General features: G+C 39.1%; 1 protein-coding gene across 1 annotated transcript; it reads left to right on the forward strand.

Moving 5' to 3' along the window:
- Positions 1-4921: 4921 nt before the first annotated feature.
- On the forward strand, positions 4922-18140 carry TMEM237 (transmembrane protein 237). Its single transcript, XM_054209986.1, has 10 exons — positions 4922-5350; positions 6890-7003; positions 7387-7501; positions 8239-8399; positions 9029-9152; positions 10153-10344; positions 11323-11396; positions 11885-11978; positions 13246-13367; positions 14687-18140. Exons 1-10 carry the CDS (start codon positions 5218-5220, stop codon positions 14752-14754), a joined length of 1197 nt encoding a protein of 398 aa, XP_054065961.1. The 5' UTR covers positions 4922-5217; the 3' UTR covers positions 14755-18140.
- The last annotated feature ends 6248 nt before the right edge of the window (positions 18141-24388 follow it).

Consider the following 24388-nt stretch of genomic DNA (forward strand, 5'->3'; position numbering starts at 1 on the left):
AGCGCTCAATTACAAGAATAAAGAAAAATCTATTTTGTTGCATGTATCTGCGTAATTTACTCGTACATAGCTATGGAAGAATCCTCTCCTTTCTTTTTATTATGGTCATTCTGGTACTGTGATCCCTGTACATTCTGGAAGCCTTACTGACAAACGATATTCAGACCTGAGCATGCTCTTTTAGCATGCTGTCTTTGAGCAAAGAGTGTTTTTTATGAAGGTATTGGTTTGCTGCTTATCCTTTTTACCTTTTAAGACAGGAGCAGAGTGGTATTGTCACAATAAAAATTACTCTAGATACCACAGTTGTCTTCACAATACATGTAGCATGTCATTTTTCCTTTGTTCCATCAACTCCAGTAAACTGACAGAACATAGACTTACCAAAGAGGGAAACAAAGTCAGAAGCCCCTTTTCCTATTGGTTTGGTCTATGGTAGGATGCTTTCCTCATCAAACAGTGCAGTGCTGTGGCAAACAAGTTCCTCACTCTCCTCACCTCGCATTGCAGCTGTCTTGCCCCCTGAGGAACAGAGATGATTATTCTGTTGGCCTACCTCACCTTGGCAGAAATTCAACAAAAGCAATTTAAATAGTGTAAAAAGAGATTATTCAAAGCCAAATATTGTAGCTACCTGCATGCCTGCTTGTTCTAGAGTCAGGCCTAGTATTCCTTGTTTAGAGGTAGAACTGGAGAGCCCAGAGTCCCAACATGTTACCAGTGTGGGCTAAGTACAAGTGCAGGGTGACTAGTGTCAGCTCTGTGCTGCTGGTCCACTTCTGCTGCCTAGTCCAGTATTTGTCCATTCTTTCTCCTTGCCTGTTTTTCATGCGTTTGCTTACAGACAGACTGGCTTTCACTATTAGAAAAGAACGACGCTCTCATTAGTTGCATTTGCTTCGTGTCCATTTATGCTGGAACAAAATTTTATCACTTTTATTTTCTACTTTTTTTTTTCCCTTTCCGTTTACTGCGTATAACTTCATTTTGCAAATTGCGTCTATGGTTACGAGCTAAACAGGAGGCTAGAAACCTTGTTTTGCCACTAACGTGCATCTGATTTTCCTCCACCGCAGTCCGAAGGACACGGGCTCGCTCAGCTGAAGAAGGCGCCGGCCAGGACGTCAGGTGGGCGAGGGAGCCCCAGCCGCTCCGCCGCCGGCGGGGCCGCAGTCTCCGCCTACCGCCCCCCGGCGCGGGGCGGAAGCGAGCGCCAGCTCCTCCCCGCGGCGCCTGGGAGACCGGCGGCGGCGGCGGGCGCGGCATGGCGGCGCGGCGGGCGGGCCCTGGCGGGGTGAGGGCGCGGCGGGGCCGGGGCGGGCGGGCAGCAATGTGCCGGTGGCAATGTGCCGGTGGCAATGTGCCGGTGGCAATGTGCCGGTGGCCGCGGCAGCGCCGGCCCCGCAGGGCTGCAGCCCGCCGCGCCCGGCTGTGAGCACCGGCGGCAGGAGCTTGGTCCGCCGGGAGGGCTGTTGCTGAAGTTGTACGGGGGCTGTCAGCGGCGGCGGTTGTTGCCGGAGAGCGGAGGCGAAGCGGCAGCGGGGCTCCTCCATCCCTGCTCGGCGCGGAGGCGGCGGTGCCTGCGGGTGGGGGGATGTAGCCGCCTGCGCGCTTCTGATCATCCTTTGCTGGTGGGGCGCAAGCAAGTACCTCCTCAGCGTTTTCATATAGATATATATATATGTGTGTGTGTGTGTATCAAAAAAAAATCCTGTATGCAAAGCTTTAAATCTGTAAAGGCCGGTTAAGTGTTTTTAAATCTCCCAGTCTGTGCGGAACTGCCCCCTGGGTACCGCCCCCGAGGCCTGGCGGTGGCAGCTCAGCTCAGCACTTGTGGAGTAAATGTATCTGCTGGTGCCGTTTCATACGAGCCGCGCTTAGGAGTGACGGCGGCATTTTCCCCCTGCATGAGAGTTCCCAAGTTTGTCCCGCCGTCCCGTGGCCTGGCTCATGTGCACAGACACAGGGCAGCGGCCGCCTGGTTTGTGGGAGTCTCTTGGCTTCAGGGCACTATGGCTGCGTTAGCACTCAGGAGCTCTTCTGTCAGAAACTAAACGTCCCTGGGAAACCTGTGCCCAAACCGAGCCTTTCTATGGCGTCTTGGAGTGAATGCCTTCAGGCTCTGAGTAATGGAAACTAATAAAGCCCGTATTTGTATGGCAGAGCTGGAGGCTTTGATGCAGATGGGACAGATGAGTATTCACCCCTGCCTGCTAGCATGTGATTTCCTTTGTTGGAAGGAATAAACAATACAGAAATTAATTCACTTTTCAGTTGTTTCACAGATGGTAAAAAAAGAGAGGTACAGCAGAACACAGGTGTACTACTGCACAGGCAGTGAATACTGTATAAAAGCCTTTTTTTTTTTTTAGTTTTTAGGATTTTTTTTAGGTTTTAGTTTTTTAAAAAATGAACTATCCTAAACATTTAATAATTACTGCCGCAGGAACACAGGAAACAATAAAAGTAATGAGCTCTGACTGTTATCAATATTTTTCTCCCTTACGGTGGTGCACCTGGATGGTGTGACCGGTCCTGACCAGTTTGCTGGATGCCACTCAGGGTGCACTGTTCTCTACCTGTGTAAGTGGCAAATGCTGTCAGTCTTCAGCATGGCCAAAATCCAGGTGGGAGATTTGAGGCCTAATCCTGCAAACCCTTCCTTGCACGTCTCTCATTTGTTTTGGGTAAAACTTGCTCACTGGAGCCTGTACCAGTATATGGAATTATGGGTTTTTTTCAGTGCAAGTAACATTTGCTGCCACCGAACAAACCACTGTTGTTTCAAACAGGGGTAGTACTGGGCCCTAACCCAGGGACAGGAAGGTTCACGTCCAGCTAATCCTGGCTGCTAGAAGCTTATTTTTAGTTTAGAATTAGCTGAGGTTCAGCACGAGCAGCATGAGGGAGTGAAGAACAGTTCACAGTGCCTCTTTCAGGGAACAGCATCAAATGATATGGGAAAAAAACAAGTGGTAAGTTTGTGGATCCTTGAGTCTTAGCAGTCTTATGAGATTTACAGCCTTTTTTATTTGTGATATCAACTGAATTTTTGGAGAGTGAGAAATATTTATTCCTGTATACTCTTTCAATATAGTTATATAATACAAAATCTGAAAGTAAATTGTCTGCTGCCTTCTAGACGAGAGAAAGTGCAAGAGCTCAGTTTCAGATTGTTAACAGAGGATACTTATTTTTTAGATTTTAGTTGTGTTTGGCCTGCTGGTAAATAGTTTCAAAATCATATGAAAGTTAATGTTTTATCATATTTTAAAATATTTGCCATAAATAAGCTTATTTTGCTTTTATTGCTTTTACTTAATATTGTTCTGAATTTACAGCTTCATTAGTAGAAAATACTCAGGTCACGCTATATACCGTGTATATTTAATGCATAAATTATTGCAGTATTTTGATATTTAAATAAAATGACTGATAAGCTTTCCAAGGAAAGCAGTGCCTTATATGAAAAGTGCAAATTATTCAAGTGAAGTTGAAATGCAAGCTATGCCTTGCACACAGCTGTTAGGTACATGTCCCTAACGCAGCGCCCATCAGAACCCTGGTAAAAGCATATTATTCCTGTGTCGCGGTGAGCACTTTTATGTAACCTCTCTATCAGGAGTCTCTCACTGAGAGTCATGTGAAGCAAAACATATTTAGCGTATTCTGACTGTATCTGGAAATAGCTGGGTTTTGTGAAGTGATTTAACAGGTGCTCAGAAAAGAGGTGGTTTCAGACTTACAGAAGTTGACTTTTGTCCCTGTCTTGTCTTTCAGTGCCCGCCTCGTGCCCTCCCTCCAGTGCCAAGGTAAGATCAGTTAATTCCATGGAATTGGTTCTGTACTGCAGTGTTCTTAATAGTAATGAAATTAAGAGAAGTACGTTTCATAAACATCTCAGTAGTCATAACAGCTTTAAAAATACTTGCTTTTCTTGCTAATTTGTTGTCCCAGGACCCCTTACAAGGAATACAAAGCATTTTAAAGTTTTACAGAGGCCAAGAAATTTGACTACATTACCTCAGTTTTAATACTCTGAAAGATAAACCCTTTAAAAAGTTTCAGACAAATAATTGCTTTGTTTTTATTAACATCTACTTTAGTTTTATAGATGTCCCTCTTTTCAATCTCTTCTTCCTTCCCTCTTTGTTTTGTTTCCTGTTATTTAGTGTATTTGAATCACAGATCCTTCAGAACAGGAATTTCTGAAATTAGACTAGATATTCTTGAATAGGGGTATAGGTGTATACCAGTTTGACATAATATAGGGTGAAATTTGGGCTTTCTTTCAGTGCCCTAGTGAGCAGTATGGAAGAAAAGGCAATTACATAGTTTTTATGACATGGTACTTCAGAATTCCTTTAAAGTACCCAAAAGCAAATGTGGTGTTCATGATTGATGACATAATGATAGTGTGGTTTTAGTAATGTAAGCGCTCAGATGTTTCATAACTTTTGTTGTTTTGTTACATATCAGGCAGTAAGACAAGTTTTAATTAGCCAGGTGATTAAAGCTTTTAATCTGATCCACAGCTAGCCAATAAAGAAACTCTGTATAGTCACTAACAAAGTGTTGAGTCTCAACGATTGCTTTGTACCCTTAACCCTGTGGTACGCAACTGCTCATAAAGAGAACTAGGAATGGGGATAAGGAAATTAATCACAAAAGCAGCAGTGTGAAGTTCACTGCTGTGAATTGTAATTGATTCAAAACTAACTTTCTTCTCATCTTTGTTCCTTTTACACTGCTCTTCAACACCTTTTCTCCTTAAATGTGAAGTGGAAACCAGGGTGAGTTATTCCAGCATTAAAAAGAATTCTAAACATTGGTAGTTTCTTTTGGTGTCACTTCATCCTGTCTTTAAAGATAGGCCCTTACTGCATGGATACCTGTGCTGCTATTGCTAGAACTGTCTGTTGTTTTTCTTTTTCTCTTTACTGTTTGCTATTTCTGTATCGAAGGTAATGGGAAGGTAGTCACTGTGCTCTAAACAAGAAGCTTATTCTTCAGAACATTATTCAGAGTATTTCAGTTTTTCACATAACGCTTGTGTATGTGCATATTTAGCCTCTGTTGCACTTAAGACAGATTTCCTATCCTATTTTCCTGCCATCTTCTGTACTCCTGCTTGTGTGAATTGGTGAATTGTTATCTGAACTGTAAAAGGTGCGGGATGCCTTCACTTCTAAAAGGGAATCCCTTTCTTAATTAGCAATGGAGTGGCTGTTAAAAAAGGGAAATGGAGGTTTCTCAATGCTGTGCACCTATATTTCTGTTTTATGTTCTGCAGATGAAATTCCACTCAGTCGTCCCAAAAAAAGGAAGCCCAAAGGAAAGACTCCATTAGGTAAGGTCATGCCAAGACTGGAAACTGTGTTTGTAATCCTGGGTGAGACCCGCGCTGTAGCCGAGCTCCTGACAGATACAGTTTTCGGTCTTGTACTCTATTTTGAATAGTGTTCTCAGCTAATTCATTCCAATTGATTTGGTATTGAATGACTGCAGACTTTTTCCCAAAGTGGTGACATTTTAGATCAAGTCTGTAACTGAAATTACTTGTTCCATCTTCTGCTCTTTCTCCCTAGATCCATTCCCAGTACTGCTAATACAGCGTGTCGTGAGACTGAACATTGTTATGTTGAATGTGTTAAGTGCTTACATTTTTGAATGAACTAGGATAAAACTCAATTAACAAATTGGCTCAATTTCAGTCCTTGGCCAAATAAAGTCACAAGTTAATCATTCCATCGCCATCAAAGAGTTAAGGGCCTAAAATATGACTAACACCAGAGCTTTGTATTTTTACAAGAAGTGGATCTGCAGAACAAATGATTTGGCTTAAGCAAGATTACAAGTCTGATCTATTTTGATAAAGCTGAATGTGTTGATAGAATCTGGTGGATTTGTGTAAACCAGCTGACTTGGGACTGTATGATACTTTGATGACTAAACCTCCTTTATTTGCTCAAAGAATGTACAGTTGAGGGCTCACTGAAAGACATTTAAATGCACCAAGCAGAACTGTTGCTAGCAGGGATCATGTTTTGTTTACTGTTGTTTTCAGTGATCCGATTGACGGTGCAAAGTACACCTTGGCTTTGGCCATTAGTTTGCTGGTTAATTTTGCATTTTAGCACAGAAAACCTTTCTAAAAGGTGGGAAAACTGGTGCTTGAAGTGAAAACAAAGATAGATTCAGCTGTTATCACAAAACTGCAGTACTTGGAAGACCTATAAAAAGGTAAATGCGATGTAAAACGGAGAAGTAGCTTTGTCTTTCTGCTTCTAATTGTGCAAATCAATGCTACTGCCGCTAAAATATTTGAGGAATACATGTTAAATTCTCATGGAAATGTAGTTCCTCCGAAGTGTAGTAATTCATCTCTCAGACTGGCATAAACATCCTTCAGTGTTGTTCTATTCTGCTCCTCCATTATTCTTGTGGGTTTTGTTTAGCATTTAAATTTCCCTTTGATGTTGCACGATTTTATCTGTGTGAATCAAGTTGTAACAAACTGTTAATTTTTTTGTTCCTTGCATTATAATCTTTGCATGTAGAAAAGAAAAACATAGAGGTATAGATCTTTCCTGTGGTAGATTCCTTTCAGTCAGCCCTCTGTTGCATGTCCAAACAGGAATTGTGCTGCTTCTTGGATACTTAAATTTCCTGTCAGGGTGAAAGGCGAGTTGTTGGTTATCACCTTGTATATTCTTACTTATCACATTTGTTTCCCAAATCTTCTATTTTCTAGCCAATACGTTTTCATCTCAGCTGTAAGATGGGCAAATATGGACATTCTGCATGATGTAGCAAAAGGCAGCTTTTTCTTGTCTGTTTCTCAGTGGCTCTGAATTAAGGTTTCTGTATCTTTTCATCTGATTTTCAGATGGCATTGTCCAAGCAGCTGTTCGTCGGCAGTCTGAAAGCAGTGAGCCCCTAACTCCTGAACCTCATGATGCCCCTCCTCAGAGGAAACGCAAGAAGAAGAAAACACCTGCTGGTACGTGAAATAATTGTAGGTTGGAAAGAGCACTGAATAAAACTTGGTAACGCAGAAATACAATTGGCCAACATGTATTTTGACTTAAAACATTTCAAATAATGTGGTTTTGTACTTAAAACAGATGAAAGTAATCTCTGAGTAAATGGTAGCTTAGAGTTTCAGTTTCTGATTTCGGATTCCATAGGATGCAAACCCTCATGCAAATAATGGCAATACAGTTTTGGAAGTGATAAAGTAGATCCTTTATATCAATCAAAGCTCAGAGGAGCATCACTTTATTGCCACTGTGTTTGTGTAATAACTATTTACGTATTTATGTGAATGTTCTTCCATTTTATGAAAGCTGTGAAACTTTCATGTGGTTTATTTTAAATCTTCAGATACTGAGACCTCTTTTACCCAGCAAAATGTTGCATCCTTATTTCAGAATGGAAATGGCATGGATGTCCCTGAAGCTGAAGAAACAGTGATCCGCAAACAGAGAAAAAAAACAAAGTGAGACAAAACTAGTATAGCTCATAATTCAGAATAACTGTGGTAGACAATGTGGCTGAGTAGCAATTTACATTGTCACATTACAGAGATGTAAAATCTTGAAGCCCACGATACAATTCAGCTTGCACAATAAATAGTATGCGTGCGGTTCTTTCCAGGGTTAAGATCTAGCTTTCTTCACTTGATTATTTTATGCATACATGGATGCATTACAGTTCTGAATATATTTACATGAGCCTAATATTTCAGTCACATTCATGAAAAAATTAGAACGTATAACTGTTTTCTTCCACTCTAAGTATCTTTTTCTTAATTTTATGAGGAACTAAACTGCTTTCTCATCCTTTTTGTTTGCCTTTTCTCCAAGAACTATGCCTTTATATCATTTTAGTTGCCTTTCTACCAAAAGCATCCACTTTCTTGGCCTTGTATTTAGTTTGGGTTGGTGTTAATCTCTTGATATGTATTTCTTCCTACCTTATTGTGTTTTGACACAAGAAAGAACTTAAATAAAGAGAAAAACCCCAGATTCAAGAATTAGCTTTATGGTTTTAATGAACTAACTCCATGAGAACTTTAGTCCTTAAAATTATAAATGGAGGTAATATTATACAGGTCAGTAGCCTGATTGGTTCTTATCAATCAAGGTAGACATGTTAAATGCTTATAGGAGCTTTAAGCTTTTACATTCTACTTCATGTTCTTTCTCTGCCCCATTGTATGTTCCGTGCTGATAGGAAACCTCGGCCAGCCGAAACACATGGTTCCAATGAGTTGGAAGTGGAGGAGGAGGACATCATTGAAGATGAGCACAGAAGGAGCCCAGATCAGCAGCCTGTGTTTGCTGCTCCCACTGGAATTAGCCAGCCTGTTAGTAAAGTGTTTGTTGAAAAAAATCGTAAGTACATCTTGTGATTTAAGTAAGGACATTATTGCAAATAAAGGAAGCATTATTGTATTTAAAATCCAAATACTGCGCTGTTGGGCAGAATTAAAGAAAAAGAAGTTTTCCAGCACAAAAATTATTTCAAAACAAATACACATTATAATTTTTCAACAGTGAATGTTAGTGTTGCCATGCTGGCACGTTTGGTTGAATATTTGATTTCTGTGGTGTGGGTGAAAAAGGCTGTCTGATAGTACTCAAATGAGCTTATTTGACCTAATACTGTCACAGCACCTTGAGAAGAAAGTTATCATTTACTATATTGCAAAAAATCTTTCAAGTGGAAGGTTTTTGGTTTGGGTTGTTTTTTTGGTGTTTTTTTTTTTGTACCAGGGAACACTGAGCGATTACCCAAAGTGCTTTCAACATTCTTAAACCCATAGCCTGACCCACCAGGGTGCATCACACTGACAGACACATCCTGATATGAGTGTAGGCTGACAAAGGGCAGGAAGTGGGGAGACAAAATTTTCTGATGGAACTCCTGATGCTTACAGCTTTTTACAACTAATAAGTATTAACATAGAAATTATGATGGAAGGTAACAGTACTCTCTAAAACTACTTTTCTCATCCTTTCAGGGCGTTTTCAGGCAGCTGACCGTGCAGAATTGATTAAAACCACTGAAAGTATCAATGTACTTATGGATGTGAAGGCTTCATGGACTACCAGAGATGTCGCCCTCTCAGTGCATCGAAGTTTCAGGTGAAAGATAAATGTTTTAATGTAAATAAGCAGAAATCAGGGTGTCTGTTTTTTCTTCTCCCTGAAAGCTAGCACCTTTTCTCTCTCATAGTGATGTTTCTTTATTTCTTTTGGATATTCCTAAGAAACAGTGGTTGGGGATGCAACAGGTATAAAGCTTCTCAGTCCTCTGATATTTGTTGTCAAGAATATCTATTCCTAGTCTAGACATCACATGTGAAATGCAATTTACAAAAAGAATAACTAAGGAAGTCATATTGCAAAGATTAAGACAAAATCTGAATAGCAAGAGATTGATCTGATAACAAAATACTAGAGACCTACAGAAAAAATGTGTTAAAAAATGAGATTCATCCATCAGCTATAATATGACCAGAAGGAAAATACCTGAATTCAGATAATTCTCAAAGGAAAATCATGGTTAGTGAAAAGGGGGGAGGAGTGAAATTGGACTGAGGCATCAGCTTGCACACAATAGCAAAAAATTAGTGATACAGAATGGGAAGATAACAGGCATTTTCTTCTCTGGTGTATTTTATCTCGAAGCCTGTGCTTCCTTCTCAGCTTTTTCTTAGCAATGAAGATAATGAAAAGACTGACCTGACGACAAGTTTAAGAGCACTGTGTAAGTGTAACGAGCAGTCGTCTTGGGAAGCTACAAACAAAATGGGAGAGTGCAGCAAGTGGAAGTATTTGATTATGGTAGCAGTAATTAAGTGAAGTAGTGATAGGATCAGGCAAAACATCTTGGTTTTCTTTGTTGAGTGCTCAGGTACTGGTGCAATCTGTCAAGGGAAGAAGGAGAAGTCCCGTTGCTTAGAATTTTTAGAACTAGATCAGAAAAAAGCATTCAGAAACAACCTGTGAAAGGCTGGGATCCTGTCATGGCAGCAGCGTTGAACAGATGGATTCATAGGCCTTTTCTAGCTGTAGTTCTCTGCTAATTCAAGGTGTCTAATATTCTTTTCTAATATTGTCTAATATTCTTTTCTTCATTCAGGGTGATTGGACTCTTTACCCATGGTTTCCTTGCTGGGTATGCTGTATGGAACATCATTGTTATCTACATTTTGGCAGGAAATCAACTTTCCACGGTTTCTAATCTGCTCCAACAGTATAAGACACTAGCATATCCAGCTCAAAGTTTGTTCTATTTGTTGCTGTCTATCAGTACAGTCTCAGCCTTTGACAGGTAAAATATGTTTGTATTTGAAAGGTGTACCTAATTTGTGTGCAATATGTTCCATTCTCCTTCCTCTGGCACATTTTGATCTGCTGTTGATGATTTAATGTGATATACTTAAGAGAATGATTTTACACTTGGCTGGCTATACAGATAAAGGGTGTACCTTTGCATTCAGAGCTTTGTTACTCATTTCTGTCCATTGTCTGCAGCCTTGCTTCAATGTGCTGGTGCTGTTTGCGTGACTATGAGATGAACCAGATAGGAGAGCTGACCTGTTTTGTTTTTTTTTTTTTTGTGGGTGAGAGGGGTGGTGGAGAACAACTGATGTTTCTGGCAGGTTACTTTTCATGTGACTCAGTTCCCTAGTCAAGTGTGCAGCATGGCTGTGCAAACAGTTTTCCTGTCTTAGCTGGGGTTTCTGTATTACAGCTTAAAGAGTGTGAATGAGCAGAGAGAGGAACAAAAAAAGACCATAAGCAGATTCATAGATGTTTCTTATAGTAACAGGTAGTTTCCGTGGCAGCATGGTAAGCCAGGGGAGAAGTCTGTTCTATGGAAGAAATTGTGACTTTTTTTTTCATTGAGTGGTGGCAGGGAGGAGGTCCAAGTTATTCTTAATTGCTCCCATACTAGTGTAAGCTATGAGAGCAGTTATATTACCATACCACCAACCATAAATCAGTTGATGGTGTGGATACTGAAATGAACGGTAAGGATTAGAGAGGGGACAGATCTGTCCACGTTCTCTCCGTTCCAGACAGGACTGCAGTGTGAAAACTACAAACCTCATGGAACATCTTCCTTAGTTTCAATCTTTCTTGGGTTGAAATATCTTATTTCAGTCTTTCTTGCCTTGGATAAGGCACTGTAACAGAGGCAGAAAAAGGTATCTTGCAACAAGTAAAAGGACAGTTAGAATACTGTTAGAGGAATAATATGATTATCATATTGGTCTGTGTTAATGACTCTTGTTTTTGTAATCAGGATTGATTTGGCGAAAGCATCAGTTGCACTGAGGGGCTTTCTTACCCTAGACCCAGCAGCAGTATCCTCTTTCTGTAAGTATTCTGAAGCAGATAGGAAGTTGTCCAGAAAAGACAGTAAATAGAGAAATCCCACGTACTGTTTTCAGTGAAATCTTCCTCCTTGGTTATTTTCTGCTTTAGAATAAGTGACTTGCTAAGTAGTTGAAAATAGTATTCAAAGGCTATGAACACTTCACTACGCATTTTTTAAAGCATTTGCAATAATAGCATTAGTGGGGCTGTTAGTGAGATAGTTCTTTTCACACTTCTGAATACAGAACACAGACCTAGCAAAAACCAGAATCACAAGATGCCACTTTTGATGTAGCTGATAAATTGCAAAAGTGCAGAAACCAGATTTTTATAGGTAGAGGAATGTTGAAGAAGAGAGAATGAATTAAAGGAAGTTATCATTGGAGGCAGTGGAGTGAAAGGAAAGACAAAGTTGTGATAATTATCATGTCATGATGAGACAGCATTTTTGGGCTTTATATCTGACACTATAATTCCATTTCTTCCAGTGTACTTTGCTGCTCTTATCTTATCCTTAAGCCAGCAGATGACATGTGACAGAATTAACCTCTACACACCACCTTCAGAAAATGGCAGCATCTGGTAGGAAACTTAAGAAATCACTTCTGTAAATTATAACTTAGCCCATTTAGGGATCTTAGTCAAACTGGTGGATTAAAAAGGTTTTATTGCATACTTAAGAAAGTATTAATGAAGGATTTATTACTAAACCTGCCTTTGTCTAAGCTTGTCCTGAATCTTTGATAATTTCACTGAAAAATGCGAATTCAAGGATGGGTTTGGTCATGTTGGTTACAAATCCATTATACCTCAAACAAGTGCCTGTTGATTCCAGTGATGCTGGAACTGTCATCTGGCAGGAATCTTAAGAATCTGTTTTGCTGGAGAAATGGGGCCCTACTGAGGTAACACTTTTGTGTGCAAGGGCAGGACATTCTGTAGAGGTTCAATGCTGGTTTTGAAGGACATGGTCTAATCTGCCCCAAGAAATTAATGTCATGGTGTTACAAAGTAAGTGGTATGTCTGCCACAGGATACAAGGGCTTAGCAGACACAGCTGGCATTAAATATGAAGCATTCTTTCATGCTTGGAGATCCCATCCAAAACCATTACTTTCTGAAGTAGATATTAATGGACTTAAACTCTAGTAGCACGAGTTTTTTAAATAGTCCAGGAGAAGTAGAACAAAAGCATTTATATGAAAATTTGCTGGTTTGGGCAGTTAGATATTTTTTCTTCTTGTTTTTTTTTTATTTATTTATTTTTTTAGGGCTTCTATAAATGTTTGTTGAGTTGTTTATTAAAAAAACTAAATTCTAGTAACAAAATGACAGCCTGATGCTGTTATGACAGTAAGAACAGTGTCAGCTGACTTAAATCATAACCTTCTTAAAGCCCTATGTCATCCACACCACAGCATCTGTACACAAGTCGTTGCACTGGCTTCCAGACAGACTTTACTGACTTGCTGTTCACTTGCCTTGCTGCCTCACAAGCAAGTGCTTAAAAATAAGATTGACTGATGACATTGTGTGGTGTATTTCACCACAGTAAAATCTGACCATGCATTTTGATTTTTATCTTATGTCTGTTAGCCAAGAAAAGGAATTTGCTATTGAAATCTACAAGTGGACATTCTCTGTGAGATAATGGGGTTTCTTAGCTAGTTGCTGTCTTTGGTAGTTACTCTCTTTACCAGGCCTTTGCAAGACAGTGAGGATGGTACAAATAGTTCTATTTTCACATCTTGCTTAGCTAGCTTGTTTTTATGAGACTTTGTTGAAATTATTATTGTAACCTGTATGCACTAGCGAACCCCTGACTGATTGGTTCATGTGCTTTTCCCAGGACGGCAGGTACAGAGGAAGAAATTGTTCAGCCGTGGATTGTAGTGAATCTGGTAGTGTCAATTCTAGTTGGGGCAAGTTGGATCTTCTTGTCTTACCGACCAGAGCTAGACCACAGTGAAGGTAGGAAACATTAATAGTCAAAATGTTTGTTCTGACTTTTATAATTTGGTATTCAAGACTAGTCCTGAGAAATTTTGTGGCTAAGCAAAAACAAGCATCTCCTAGCAACTTTTCAAAGAAAGTGATGCTTAAGATGCTGGTGTCTCTGTTTGGTTTTATAAAGAAAAATCAGTAATTTAAAATGGAAAAAGAAAAAGCCTTGTTTGACCTGGCTGAAGCAACATGAATTTTGAAACATGGGAGTGTGTGTGTCTCTTCTTCATTGAAGGGAAAAACATTTTTTACTTTAACAGTATTTTGAATATTTGAAATGTATTTATTCTGCTTGTGTTTTAGAAAAATACCTAATGTTATTAATGTTCCTTTTGCAAATGCTGAATGTGTTTTGAGTTCAGTATTATTTTCAATAGAACATTGCAGTAGTTTGGGGAATTCCTGAGCCTTGAAAAGTCAGATTTGTACTTGCAGAACAGGACTTCAAATGAGGACTGCTTGTCCTCATTGTCCAGGCTGGAGGAGGGGGCAAGCAAGTCATCCCCTTTTCTTAGAAGAAGCTTTGCTAGAGATTAGGCTTTTTTTTCCTTTTGTTGTTCCAACTGGGATCCAAAAGGTGTATTGTAACTCAGCTTTCCTATTAAGTGCATGCAGCCTGTGACTTGAAGCTATGCTGGTCTATATGCTGCATGTGCTGTTAGCAAGACAGAATGTACGCCTATGCTGAGGGTGCAGTATGGATATGTAACGGAACCCAGTTACGAGAAAACTCTACCCTCAGCAATACAGAGCTTTGTAAGGGCTACCTCATCAACTGCTTAGTGTGCCTGGCTGAATTTCTCCACAAGAAGCTCTTCACTGCTGACCTTAGGCTGTGCCTGACTTGCCATGGTGACAACTAGCTGTGAGCAATATCATTCATGATTCTTCCTATCCCAGGTTCTAGTGTTGCTAACTTTTGCTGTGATACATAGAGCCGATATATCCATAAATGAACAAGTCTCTAAACAGAAATCTTCTTTCTTGAGTCTGACACTCTCAAAACTTTAACAATCCCTCAATCTTCTTTAGAGCTCTGTTTCAGTGTCCAGGTTGAATGCAGGATGATACTGCATATGATCAGCTGCTAACATCGTTGCTAATTCTGTTAATTTTGGGGGTCGACAATAGACAGTGGTGGCCCTTGCCGTTGCTGAGTTGTTGGTATTATGATTGTGAAGAAAAGCAGGAGGCTTGAGGGATGCCAGAGCACTTTTCAGGAATAATGAAATCTTATTCAGGTGAAACTTTTAAAAGAAAACATAATTCTTTTCTTTCTCATTTAGAACTGATGTTTCATGCTGAAATTGAGGAATTTCCCCAGGGAGATAGCATACCCAGAGTCCAGCCGTAGTGTGGAACAAGCATCTGCAAATATTGTAGCTGCGACTGATGGCTCAACGTGTTGTGTATTATAGCCATGTATTATAACTTTCATAAAGAAAAAAATGTATTTTTATATTTTATATATTTTATTTTGATCTTTTTATGTATGCTGCAATTTCCAAATGTCATTGAAAACTTTTATACTTTTGCTTTTTATTTTACAAAGTAGATTATCTCTAGTGCATAAAGTCAAGGTGATTTTGTAAATATTGCTACCTGTGTAGCCAAGGAAACTAGATGGATGCAGAAGATGAGGTATTCACTGCTTTTTTGACTGCTGTACAGTCTTCAACAACCTGCTTTTGTTACTAATGCTGATAGCAGTTGGCTTACCTGATCTGGCTAAATATTCTCTAGAGATTAAAACAAATCTTATGAAGAAAGTAGTCTAAGGAAGATTATAACAAAACAAGAAATGTAAAAACCGCAAAGTTAGTAAGCATAAAATAATCTGGGTTTAGTTGTCATATAAAGTGTTTGCTAGAATAGGGGATTAGATGGTCAGGGATTTTGTTTAATAATTCCTTAAAAGAGGACACTTTATTTTTCTTCATCTTCATTTAGTTCTCTTGACAAAGATCTTGATGATAACAAGTTCTTTCAAATTGACATAGATACAAGAAACAGAAGGTTTAATGTTGCAACAATTTGGTCAGCTAATGAATACCTAAATACATCTTTTCATCAATCAGGGTGTTTTGGTGTTGCCAATAGGATATATGTACGTCCTGTAATTTCTCGACAGTCGGGATGCATAACTATTACAAAGCCATTCAAAGGAGCAGCGTTCAGATTTCTCCTTCTCTTGTATGGCAAGAAAGTGTTATTCCCTGGTCTTTCTAGAGAAACTTGGATTTCACAGATGTTAAAAATGTTCCTACTTCTGCGTATTTTGATGGAGATTGATTTCCCCCAAAAGCATGTTTGTTGTTTTGTGTTAGGATGGAATGGGAAACTTCTTCCTTAAAATTGCAAGAAAATGCTTACTAAAGCAAAACAAAAACTCTGCAGCAACCCACCTTTTATGTAGTGATGTAGGAGTAATAGTGGCAGTTGGTGGGTTTTGATGATGATAGCCAATATTCTTTTCATTCTTTTTCTTTTATACTGAAGTGACCAAACGAAAGCATTGCAGATGTGAGTAAATACAGATGTATTGAAGGATGAAACAATCTCCTTAGTAGACATACAAAGAGCTAGTTTGAAATCCATTTCTCAAGAAAGTATCACCTAAAGCTCCAAACCTATTTGTATGTTATTTAATATGTATTGATTTTGCATTGTTTTATTTAATGTGTGTGTCTAAGTGTGGTTGTAAAGGGTATGCAGTTGTCAAAGTTACCTGGAAAATTACTGTATTTTCTAGTAGTGAAGTTAAGAGTAGCCAGATAAAACACTTGAAGGGAGATGTTAAAGAGCCAGTAACTTCCTATGCTGTTACCCGAGTTGCTTTAGAACAAGAATAGGAACATGAATAACTAGGACTGCTGCTGCCCTGTTGAGGACTTGAGTTTTGTTATGCCCATCCAGCAAATGTAAGTAATTCAAAAATTCAGTGTTCATGACATTTTTAATTGCTGTGGTAATCTCAAAGAGGGAGGAGAAAAAAAAGTTCTACGAGAATTAAAAGACATTCTGCACCTGTTGACTGCATTCAGGAGCATTCACTTGGTTGTGGGAAGGTGCTGTTAACCTTTTTTTGTAAATTGTTATGGTTCTTTTGTATGTATCTTTGCAAAACTGTAGAGATAAATTATGGCTGGTACTGCATTGTACATTAAAATGGAGAGATTCAGGGTGCTGCTCCCCTTCAGTGTTGCACTGGAGGTTCTTGTCATGATTTGGCTGTAGGAGATGGGGGATATGCACTACTTAAGTGTTCACGTGTAGGTTGCCAGCACACTTTCTCCAGATGTGGTATGTTTGATTTACGGAATTGTTGAGCTCCTGAAGATGAGATTAATAATGGCTTCTCTTTGCTGCTTGACATTTCTGTCATCTTAGAATGGTAAGAAGTGTAATTTTGCTCATGAAGTACAGAGCTCAGGCAAAACTGTGCTAAGGCATCAAATCAGTACAGGAAAAACTTGAGTAACATCTTTGCTTGATTTCTGACATTATTGCTAGAAATTGGCCTTCCAGGTATCCTTTGGACAAAGCAATGCTAGCTGAGAGTCAGATTCTTCATTCTCATTGTGAAATACAGTGGTTGGTTTAGATGGCTGAGCAGGGATTAAGTTAACGAACTTAATGGGATCGATATTTCAAACCAGGCTTGCCTTTCCAGTGTATCTTTTGGGGAGGGTCTAAGCATATGCATATGTAAATTAATGAGGTTTGAGGTTGACATTTAAAATCACGCTTAATTTTATGGCTAGCTATCTATTTTACAAAGTACTTTTCATTCCATTAAGCCTCATGATGGAATGAGAGTTTAACTGAGCTTTTTTGTTTAGTCACTTGGAAAGTTTTAGAATGAGTTTACAAAATGGATATTTAATTACAGAAAATGCAATATCGGTAGAAGCCTTAACTGAAATGCCTTTGTGTGTTCCATACCATTGTTTTTAATGCAGTATTTTTGTGTTAATGAAAAAATTACAAAGATGTTAGTGCCAATTTCTTGTTTTTACATATGTGAAACAATTAAAAAACTGCTCTAAACTAGTTAGAAATTATTGTACTACTTTGTCCTGTTTCCAAATGACCAGTCTGTTGAAAATAGATCAGTCTGTCTAATTTTTTCCCCAATGATAATGTTATGTATAATATACAAGCTCTGAACAAGTGATTATGGGAAAACTTTTTTCTGTATTTGGGGTAGTGTTGTAAATAATGGCTTTTCTTTCCCTCCATCAGATTCCTGCTGCTGTGCTAGTGTTTTGCACAGTCAGAAATGGTACTGCAAACTCCTGAAAACTAGCAAGTGTATTTCATTAGTTAAGGGGGTTTGTTTAGCTTAAAAAGAAGAATATTGAGAGGGGAATCTGATTGCCGTCTTTAACCACCAAATAGGTGATGACAAAGAAGACAGGAGTCAGACTCTTCTCAAGCTGCACAGTGAAAGGATGAGCGGAAACGGGCACAGGCTGCATTAGGAAAATTACCATTAGCTGACACAGGAGTTTTGACAGTGAGGATTTGGCACGGGACAGAGGTGGCCCATAGGGGCTGTCTGTGGGAGCTCCGTGGCTGGGGCTGCTCCGATTTGGGTGGACAGCGTCCTGTGCAGCCTGAGCAGGGGTTGGACCCAAGGGGCCTCCAGAGCCCCTTCTAAGCTACACTGTTCTTATTCTCATTCTTAAAAGGCAGACATTTAAAGTTTGGTTACATTCCAGTGTTGTTTTTTTTTTTTCCTTTAACTGTTACTCTCTCAACTCAGCTTTCTCAATGTGAAGCCAGGTGGCATTAATTTGAAAAGTATCTTTTAAAAAAAGTTTTTTTGGTATTGCTGAGGTAAACTTCAGGAGGGTTATGGTTAAGTTAGACATATTCACTTGCGTATTTGCAGCAGGATTAACTTAAATGATTGAAGGCTGTGGGAGAATAGAGTAAATCATCAAGTTAGGTATTTATTGCTAAGCCTTACCTTTCTCTTCCTTTTTCCTCATAGCGCTGTGGAAGTTGTATTCCTCAGTGCAACTGTGCTTGAACTTCGTCTGTAAGTCCACAGAGCTTTAGAGAAAGTATTTTTTTCTTTTTCCTTTTTTTTCCTGGGTGTTAAGAATGTTCTGTCCCCTCCCCGGTCCGTTTATTAACCGATGAAGCCTGACCGTTTCGTACCGCCCCTCACCGACCTCAGCCCGCAGCCGTTACCCGCCGTCCCCTCGCGCCGCGCCTGCAGGGGGCGTCCCTCGCGCCGAGCGCGTAACGGCCGCTGGGGGGCGGTGGCGGGGCCGCCATGTCACAGAGTCGGCCTGAGGGAGGCGGCGGGGCTGGCCGCGTACCCTTAGTGGTCGCGCTGCTCGCCGCCTTTTGCCTCCTGCGTGCCGGGCAGCCGTGGCTGCAGTCCCTCCCCCTCAAGCAGGAGGTGGCCGAGCAGAAGGCGGGTAGCCGGCCTCCGAGGAGCGGGCGGCGCCGCGGGAGAGGATGAGCCGGGGCGATGGGCGGGTTGGGCCTGTCAGCCCACGCGGCCGCAGCGGGGTCGGGGGAAGGGAGCCGCTTTATCCCGCTCGGCTGTCCGTGGGCATGGTCTTTCTTTCCTGTTACTGAGTGTCGTTGCAGGCTGGTGTGCCTGTGGAAGGGAAGCAAGGAGGGATGCCTGCCTGCTTAATAGACTGGTTTCCATCTCTGCCTTATCTGGGGATGAAAAGACTTCTTTCTTAGTGGGACCAGCGCCGCATTCCTCTGCTTTATTTGCTAGTGGCAGGCAATGTGTGCCTGTTTAGGAGCTGCAATTGAAACAGGAAACCCAGTCAAAGAGCAAAAACTTACCATATGTTACTGTATACGAAAATTTGCTTTAATTCTGTATTTTAAATTCAGGAAGTCTTTTCTTCAAACTTAAAAAATGCTAGAGTCCTCCCTAGCTAAGGCAGGTTCGTGTGCTGACTTGCTGTACTGTATTCGCTAAAATGGAAGAAGAGAGCATGGCTTTTCAGATTGATACAGACAGGCTCCAGACAGCTAATGATACAGAGACAAGAAAAAAAACCAAACAAGATCTTGTGGATAAATTTCCACTCCCACTGATAGATGTAGTAGTTAACCTACATAGTGAAAAACAGTTTAATGTACTTTTGGGTGGAAAAAAAACCTAAGAAACAAAAAAAACCCCACCCCAACAAACAAACAAAACCCCAAACTAAAAACCACAAAAACAAACAAAACAACCAACAACAGCTTTTGAAAAAATAAAGGGCAAAAAAAGAAAGAACGCAGTCAATACAAGATTTTGAAACTGTTAAAAGTCTCACGATAAAAGAGCAAGAAGAAATACCTGAAACAGTAAATTCTTACATTTTAAATGCTTGTGATGCTATTATTCAACCAGAATACCCTCGTAGCCCATGGTTCTCCTTGCCAGCAAATTGTCCAAAATGTATCCTTCTACAAGCCAAGCATGAGGAAAAAGAAAAGCCAACCAGAAATCCTGACTGGAAATCAAATACAAGTGATGTAGTAAGACTCCTAAGAAATGTGCCATGCCATGCCACCAACATTTGGGTCAAATATTAACAAGTACACAATTTAAGAAGGAAAACCAAACTACTTTAAGGAAATCTAGTGATGTTACAAAGGAAAACCATGGACAGTATGCTGGAACAGCTCTTTCAACATTGCACACTGTGGGGCCCAAGGATTCAAAATCATCTGTGTTCTCCCATAATAAGGAAAACTTGAATCAGAAAGTGGAGCAGGAAAAAGAGTATGACAGCAAGCCAAATAAATCATTCAAGTCTGTGGTGGTTCCATCAGCTACTGCAGAACAACAGCTACCGCAAACCATGAAAGCATTTACAGAAGACTCATCTACAAGTGGCTTTCCATATTTCACATGGGCAAAAGGAAATCTGCCTGTAAGAATATTTTTCTTTTAATTGATCACATCAAACATATGAGAACTAGAAAGATAATTGATATCAGAATGTAGACTAAGCAAACTTTTAAAACAAAAACTGTAGTAGATAAACTCAGCATTGATACTCTTAACCGATATGTCACGTAAGTTTTGATAAAACAGGGGAAAACGTATGTAACCTGCCAGCAGTCCCTCTGTTTCTTGCATTCTGCTTGCAGTATTCTTACTGTGTATAGCAGGAAATTCCACTAGTAAAGATAACTTGTCTGAAAACATGCCTAAGGTTTTTGGACTACACCATGTCAGTTGAGTTGTGAGTGCTTTTTTCATTTTGTTGTTTCATCTGCTGTTACTGCTTCTTAAGTGCTGCTGCCAACCACAGTTTACAATGTTTTCTTGATTCAAATATTGCTTCCACATGGCTTCTGCAATCAGCCTTTTTTTACCCCCTTCTCATTGTAAACATCGCAGATCAAACTTTTGAAGGGATGAGATATCAATCTTTTTCAGGACAAGTTGTTTAGCTCATGCTGGTGTACATTTTCCATGTAATTTTCATCCCGTATGACACTGTTTGCTTTCTACTCTAAACTATCATGTTAGAATTGTTCATCTTCCCCTCATGTTCCAGAGGTAGGTTGAATTAAGTTGTGGATAAAGGAGCTGCTGAAATGGGCAATGGTGACTGAGATCCTGGAACAAAACGTGCCTACTGATTCCTCTTCTTCTGAGTATGTAGCCATTATCTATATTCTAATGGCTTAACAGGAATCCTGTAAAATCTGTTAATAATGTGTTTCCTATCCTTATTGTGTGTTAGTTCATTACATTTTATTACTACTACTAATAATAGAAAAAACATGATTAGCAAGATAGGAGATATATCAAGAAGGGGACAGATAGAGAGCAACAGGCTCTAGATAAAGTATTTTAGAGAAAATACGTTTGGGCATACATATATTGTCTGAATTTGAAGTCTGAATATTCTTTTTTTATTGATAAATTAAGAAAATATGTAATCTTTTTGATGTCTGCCATCCTTTAAAATTTTTTCAAAGATCAAATTAGCGTAACATATCTTCAGAATTATGTAAGCAAAGAAGATACAAACATGGTCGTATGTTGGAATCTTTCAAAAGCAACAGAGACTGCTTTACGTGATTCAGAAGAAGCTCCAGGAGAGCATGAGTCAGCCACTGTATTCTGCAAGATACTGTACCAGTTCCCCATATTTTAGGTCAGCTAAAGAGACCTCCAGAGTACAGTCTGTAAATTCTTATGTTGCATCACTGGATTCCTCTATTAGTATAGTTACAGGAAATACTAACTGCTTGAAATTTGAGAATCAAAACATTCAAACAGAGCAAATGGAAATCAATCCTAAGAAAAGGGTGAATCCTGTGAAATACTCCAAATTGTGACACCCTAAAATGACCTGAATCCAGAATGCCTTTCCAAAGAAAAGTGAGTGGGCAAGGAAAATCTTACCTGGACTTTCACTTGGGAAGACCACGTTCCCAGGTTATGATGAAAAAAAATAAATAATGAAGTAGTAGTAGTAATAATAATGATGATGACTATGATGATAATAAGAGTGCTCTTGCAATATCTCTATTGCATCTTTAAGTAATTAGTTAACCAACATTAAGTGTGTTTTCACATTGCAGTGGACCTTTAGATTGATAACAGGCTCTTATATAGCTTTTTCTGGCTTTGGTCATTTACAAAATAAGGTGTTCTACACTGTGCAGTCTTAATCAGAACTGTAATTAATTGATGTGATAGGCTAGCAGATTAGGCCAAGACCAGAGCATTGCAAGAAAAAATGAACTTGAGGAAAACATGTTTCTGCTACCAGGATAACAAGACTCTCTTGCATTTCAGAAATGTGAAAACGTGGGAAAGGAAAAATCCGTAGTATATAAAAAAAAAAAATGGAAATGTTTTCAAGTGGATATTTTTTAATGTGGTTAATCAACATTAACTACAATATTATAGCTACGGTGAGCAAAAGCAGCCATCTTGAAGGTTCTCAGAGTTCTTTCTTTGGAATTTTTGATGTCATATGCCTGTACTGCTTACTTGTGTGTCAGTTTGGTTTGCCATAACTTAAACTTTGAAAGCTGTTAAGACTGTTAGGCAAGATTTTAGCCTGTATTAGTGGTCTCTATTGCAGGTGGATTTCGTGATAGGACAGATTCCATGAATCTGGATTTGTGAGTAAATCCAGTAGTAATAGTGTATTTTGTAATCATAATTAAAAATAAAACCACCACTCAATGGCAGCTAAATTCTTATGGGCTTTTTTTGGGCATTTTTCAGGAACTTCATGGGACTTTTGGGTAAGTAACATAAATTTATGTAACTAATTTAGGGAATAGAATCAGTTGTTTTCATTTGGGAATGGTGTAGGTTTCCATAGGAACCTGTTTAAACCTAATATTCTTTCCTTCATCCTATCTCGAGTTTCTGGATAGGTTTAATTATGCTAATACCAAACATTATTCTGCTAGCTCATTATTAGTAGATCACCTCAGTTTTTCGGTGCTTTCTTTTTAAAATTCTTAAGTCTTTACTGGTCTGTTATATCAAATAACTTTATTTCATAGTATGGTTCTTACTCATAGTCTTTTGGGGTTCTGTCTCACTGGATATGTTGTGTAGTATCTCTGAATTTTAGTAGTTTTTCCCATTCATACAGGATAGGGATGACCATCATCAGGACAGGTCATTACAGCTAGCTTAGTTGTTTTAGAGGTTTATTAGACAACCTAATTTACTTTAGCAAAGCTACTTACTAGCATTAAAGACAGGATACGTAAGTCACCTACTTAGATATCTGTCTCATGTCAGAGACATTCAGAACAATGATTTTCAAATGCTTTCCCGTGGTTTCAGTCATCTTCTAGGCTTAAACCTGCTTTCATAGCATTTGAGAAGGAGGAGGTAGGGAAAGGATGAGTAAGGTAAAACGTGATAATATTTTTTTCTAATATTTACTCTTGTTCCTTAATATCATCAAGTGGAAGAAATTGTCTCTTTCAGTGGATGTTTATTGCATTGAGACTCTTTAAAGTGTGTAGTTCGTATAGCAGATCTAGTTGATTCTGAGTAAATCACACTTTTCCCCCTGTTGATCCAGTCAGTCATTCACAAACTGCTGTGGTGTCAGACCAAGACAGTAAGAATCTCAACAGCATTGAGCGTAGATTCAGGATAATGTTAGTTAACCTAAGTTTTCTATTGTTACAGGTATTTCATTTTTTTTGGTAGCGTTAAATGCTAGCACAAAGAAAGGTGGCAGCAAAAAAAAACCAAACTACCTTGTGTTGGTTCCACAAGTATTGCAAAAGTAACAAAGCTATAAATTTGTTTCAGCGGCCACAAGATTTTGCAACTGTACAGAAGTTTTATAAGCCCCTTTGAAAATACCTCACATTGAGCCTAAATGTAAGATCCTTGAAAATTTCAAGTCCAAGTTCAGTCATATGCTGATAACACACATCATTGGTATGAGTAAAAGTGAATAAACAAGTGCTCTAAAAAAAAATAAAATAAAATTAATTGTGCTGAGAACCATGTCAGCTTGGAATAGAAAGTCTCTGCAACTTAATACAGATCATGAATCTCAGATTTTGAAAACACTAACAATATGCAAAAACTTAAGATTTTTCAGTGGAACACAGTTGTTTCCAATAACTTCTTTTCAGTGACATGTAGTTGAAACCTCCTTAACAATACAGTGATTATACATTTTTTTTGGTGTTAACTGATATTTCTTATTTTGCATTATTCCTTAATAGAAAGTATCACAGCTAACAAGCAAAACTTCAGCAAATGTAGTCCAGGGACTAGTTTCAAGTATTTCTGGTTATTTTAAAAATTACTAGAAGTCATAGTGCCTCTTAATTGCTTTTGCTTGACAATACTGGAGTTGTTGAAGAGCAATAGTGCTAACAGTAAAGACTTGTGAGCTTTTAAACTTAGAAAACTATTTCATTTTCTTAAAAGTTATGTCAGTACAGAATCTGGACCAGTATTTAGAAATAAGTAATTTTAATTTTTTCCACAGAAAGAAACA

The sequence above is a fragment of the Rissa tridactyla genome, chromosome 7 (assembly GCF_028500815.1).
Source record: "Rissa tridactyla isolate bRisTri1 chromosome 7, bRisTri1.patW.cur.20221130, whole genome shotgun sequence".
Classification (NCBI taxonomy): Eukaryota; Metazoa; Chordata; class Aves; order Charadriiformes; family Laridae; genus Rissa; species Rissa tridactyla.

Coding starts and splice junctions, on each gene's coding strand:
- TMEM237 (XM_054209986.1), top strand. CDS start 5,218: ATGGAGTGGCTGTTAAAAAAGGGAAATGGAGGTTTCTCAATGCTGTGC. Junction 7,004..7,386: donor GAAGAAGAAAACACCTGCTG/GTACGTGAAATA, acceptor TTAAATCTTCAG/ATACTGAGACCTCTTTTACC. Junction 9,153..10,152: donor TCAGTGCATCGAAGTTTCAG/GTGAAAGATAAA, acceptor TTCTTCATTCAG/GGTGATTGGACTCTTTACCC.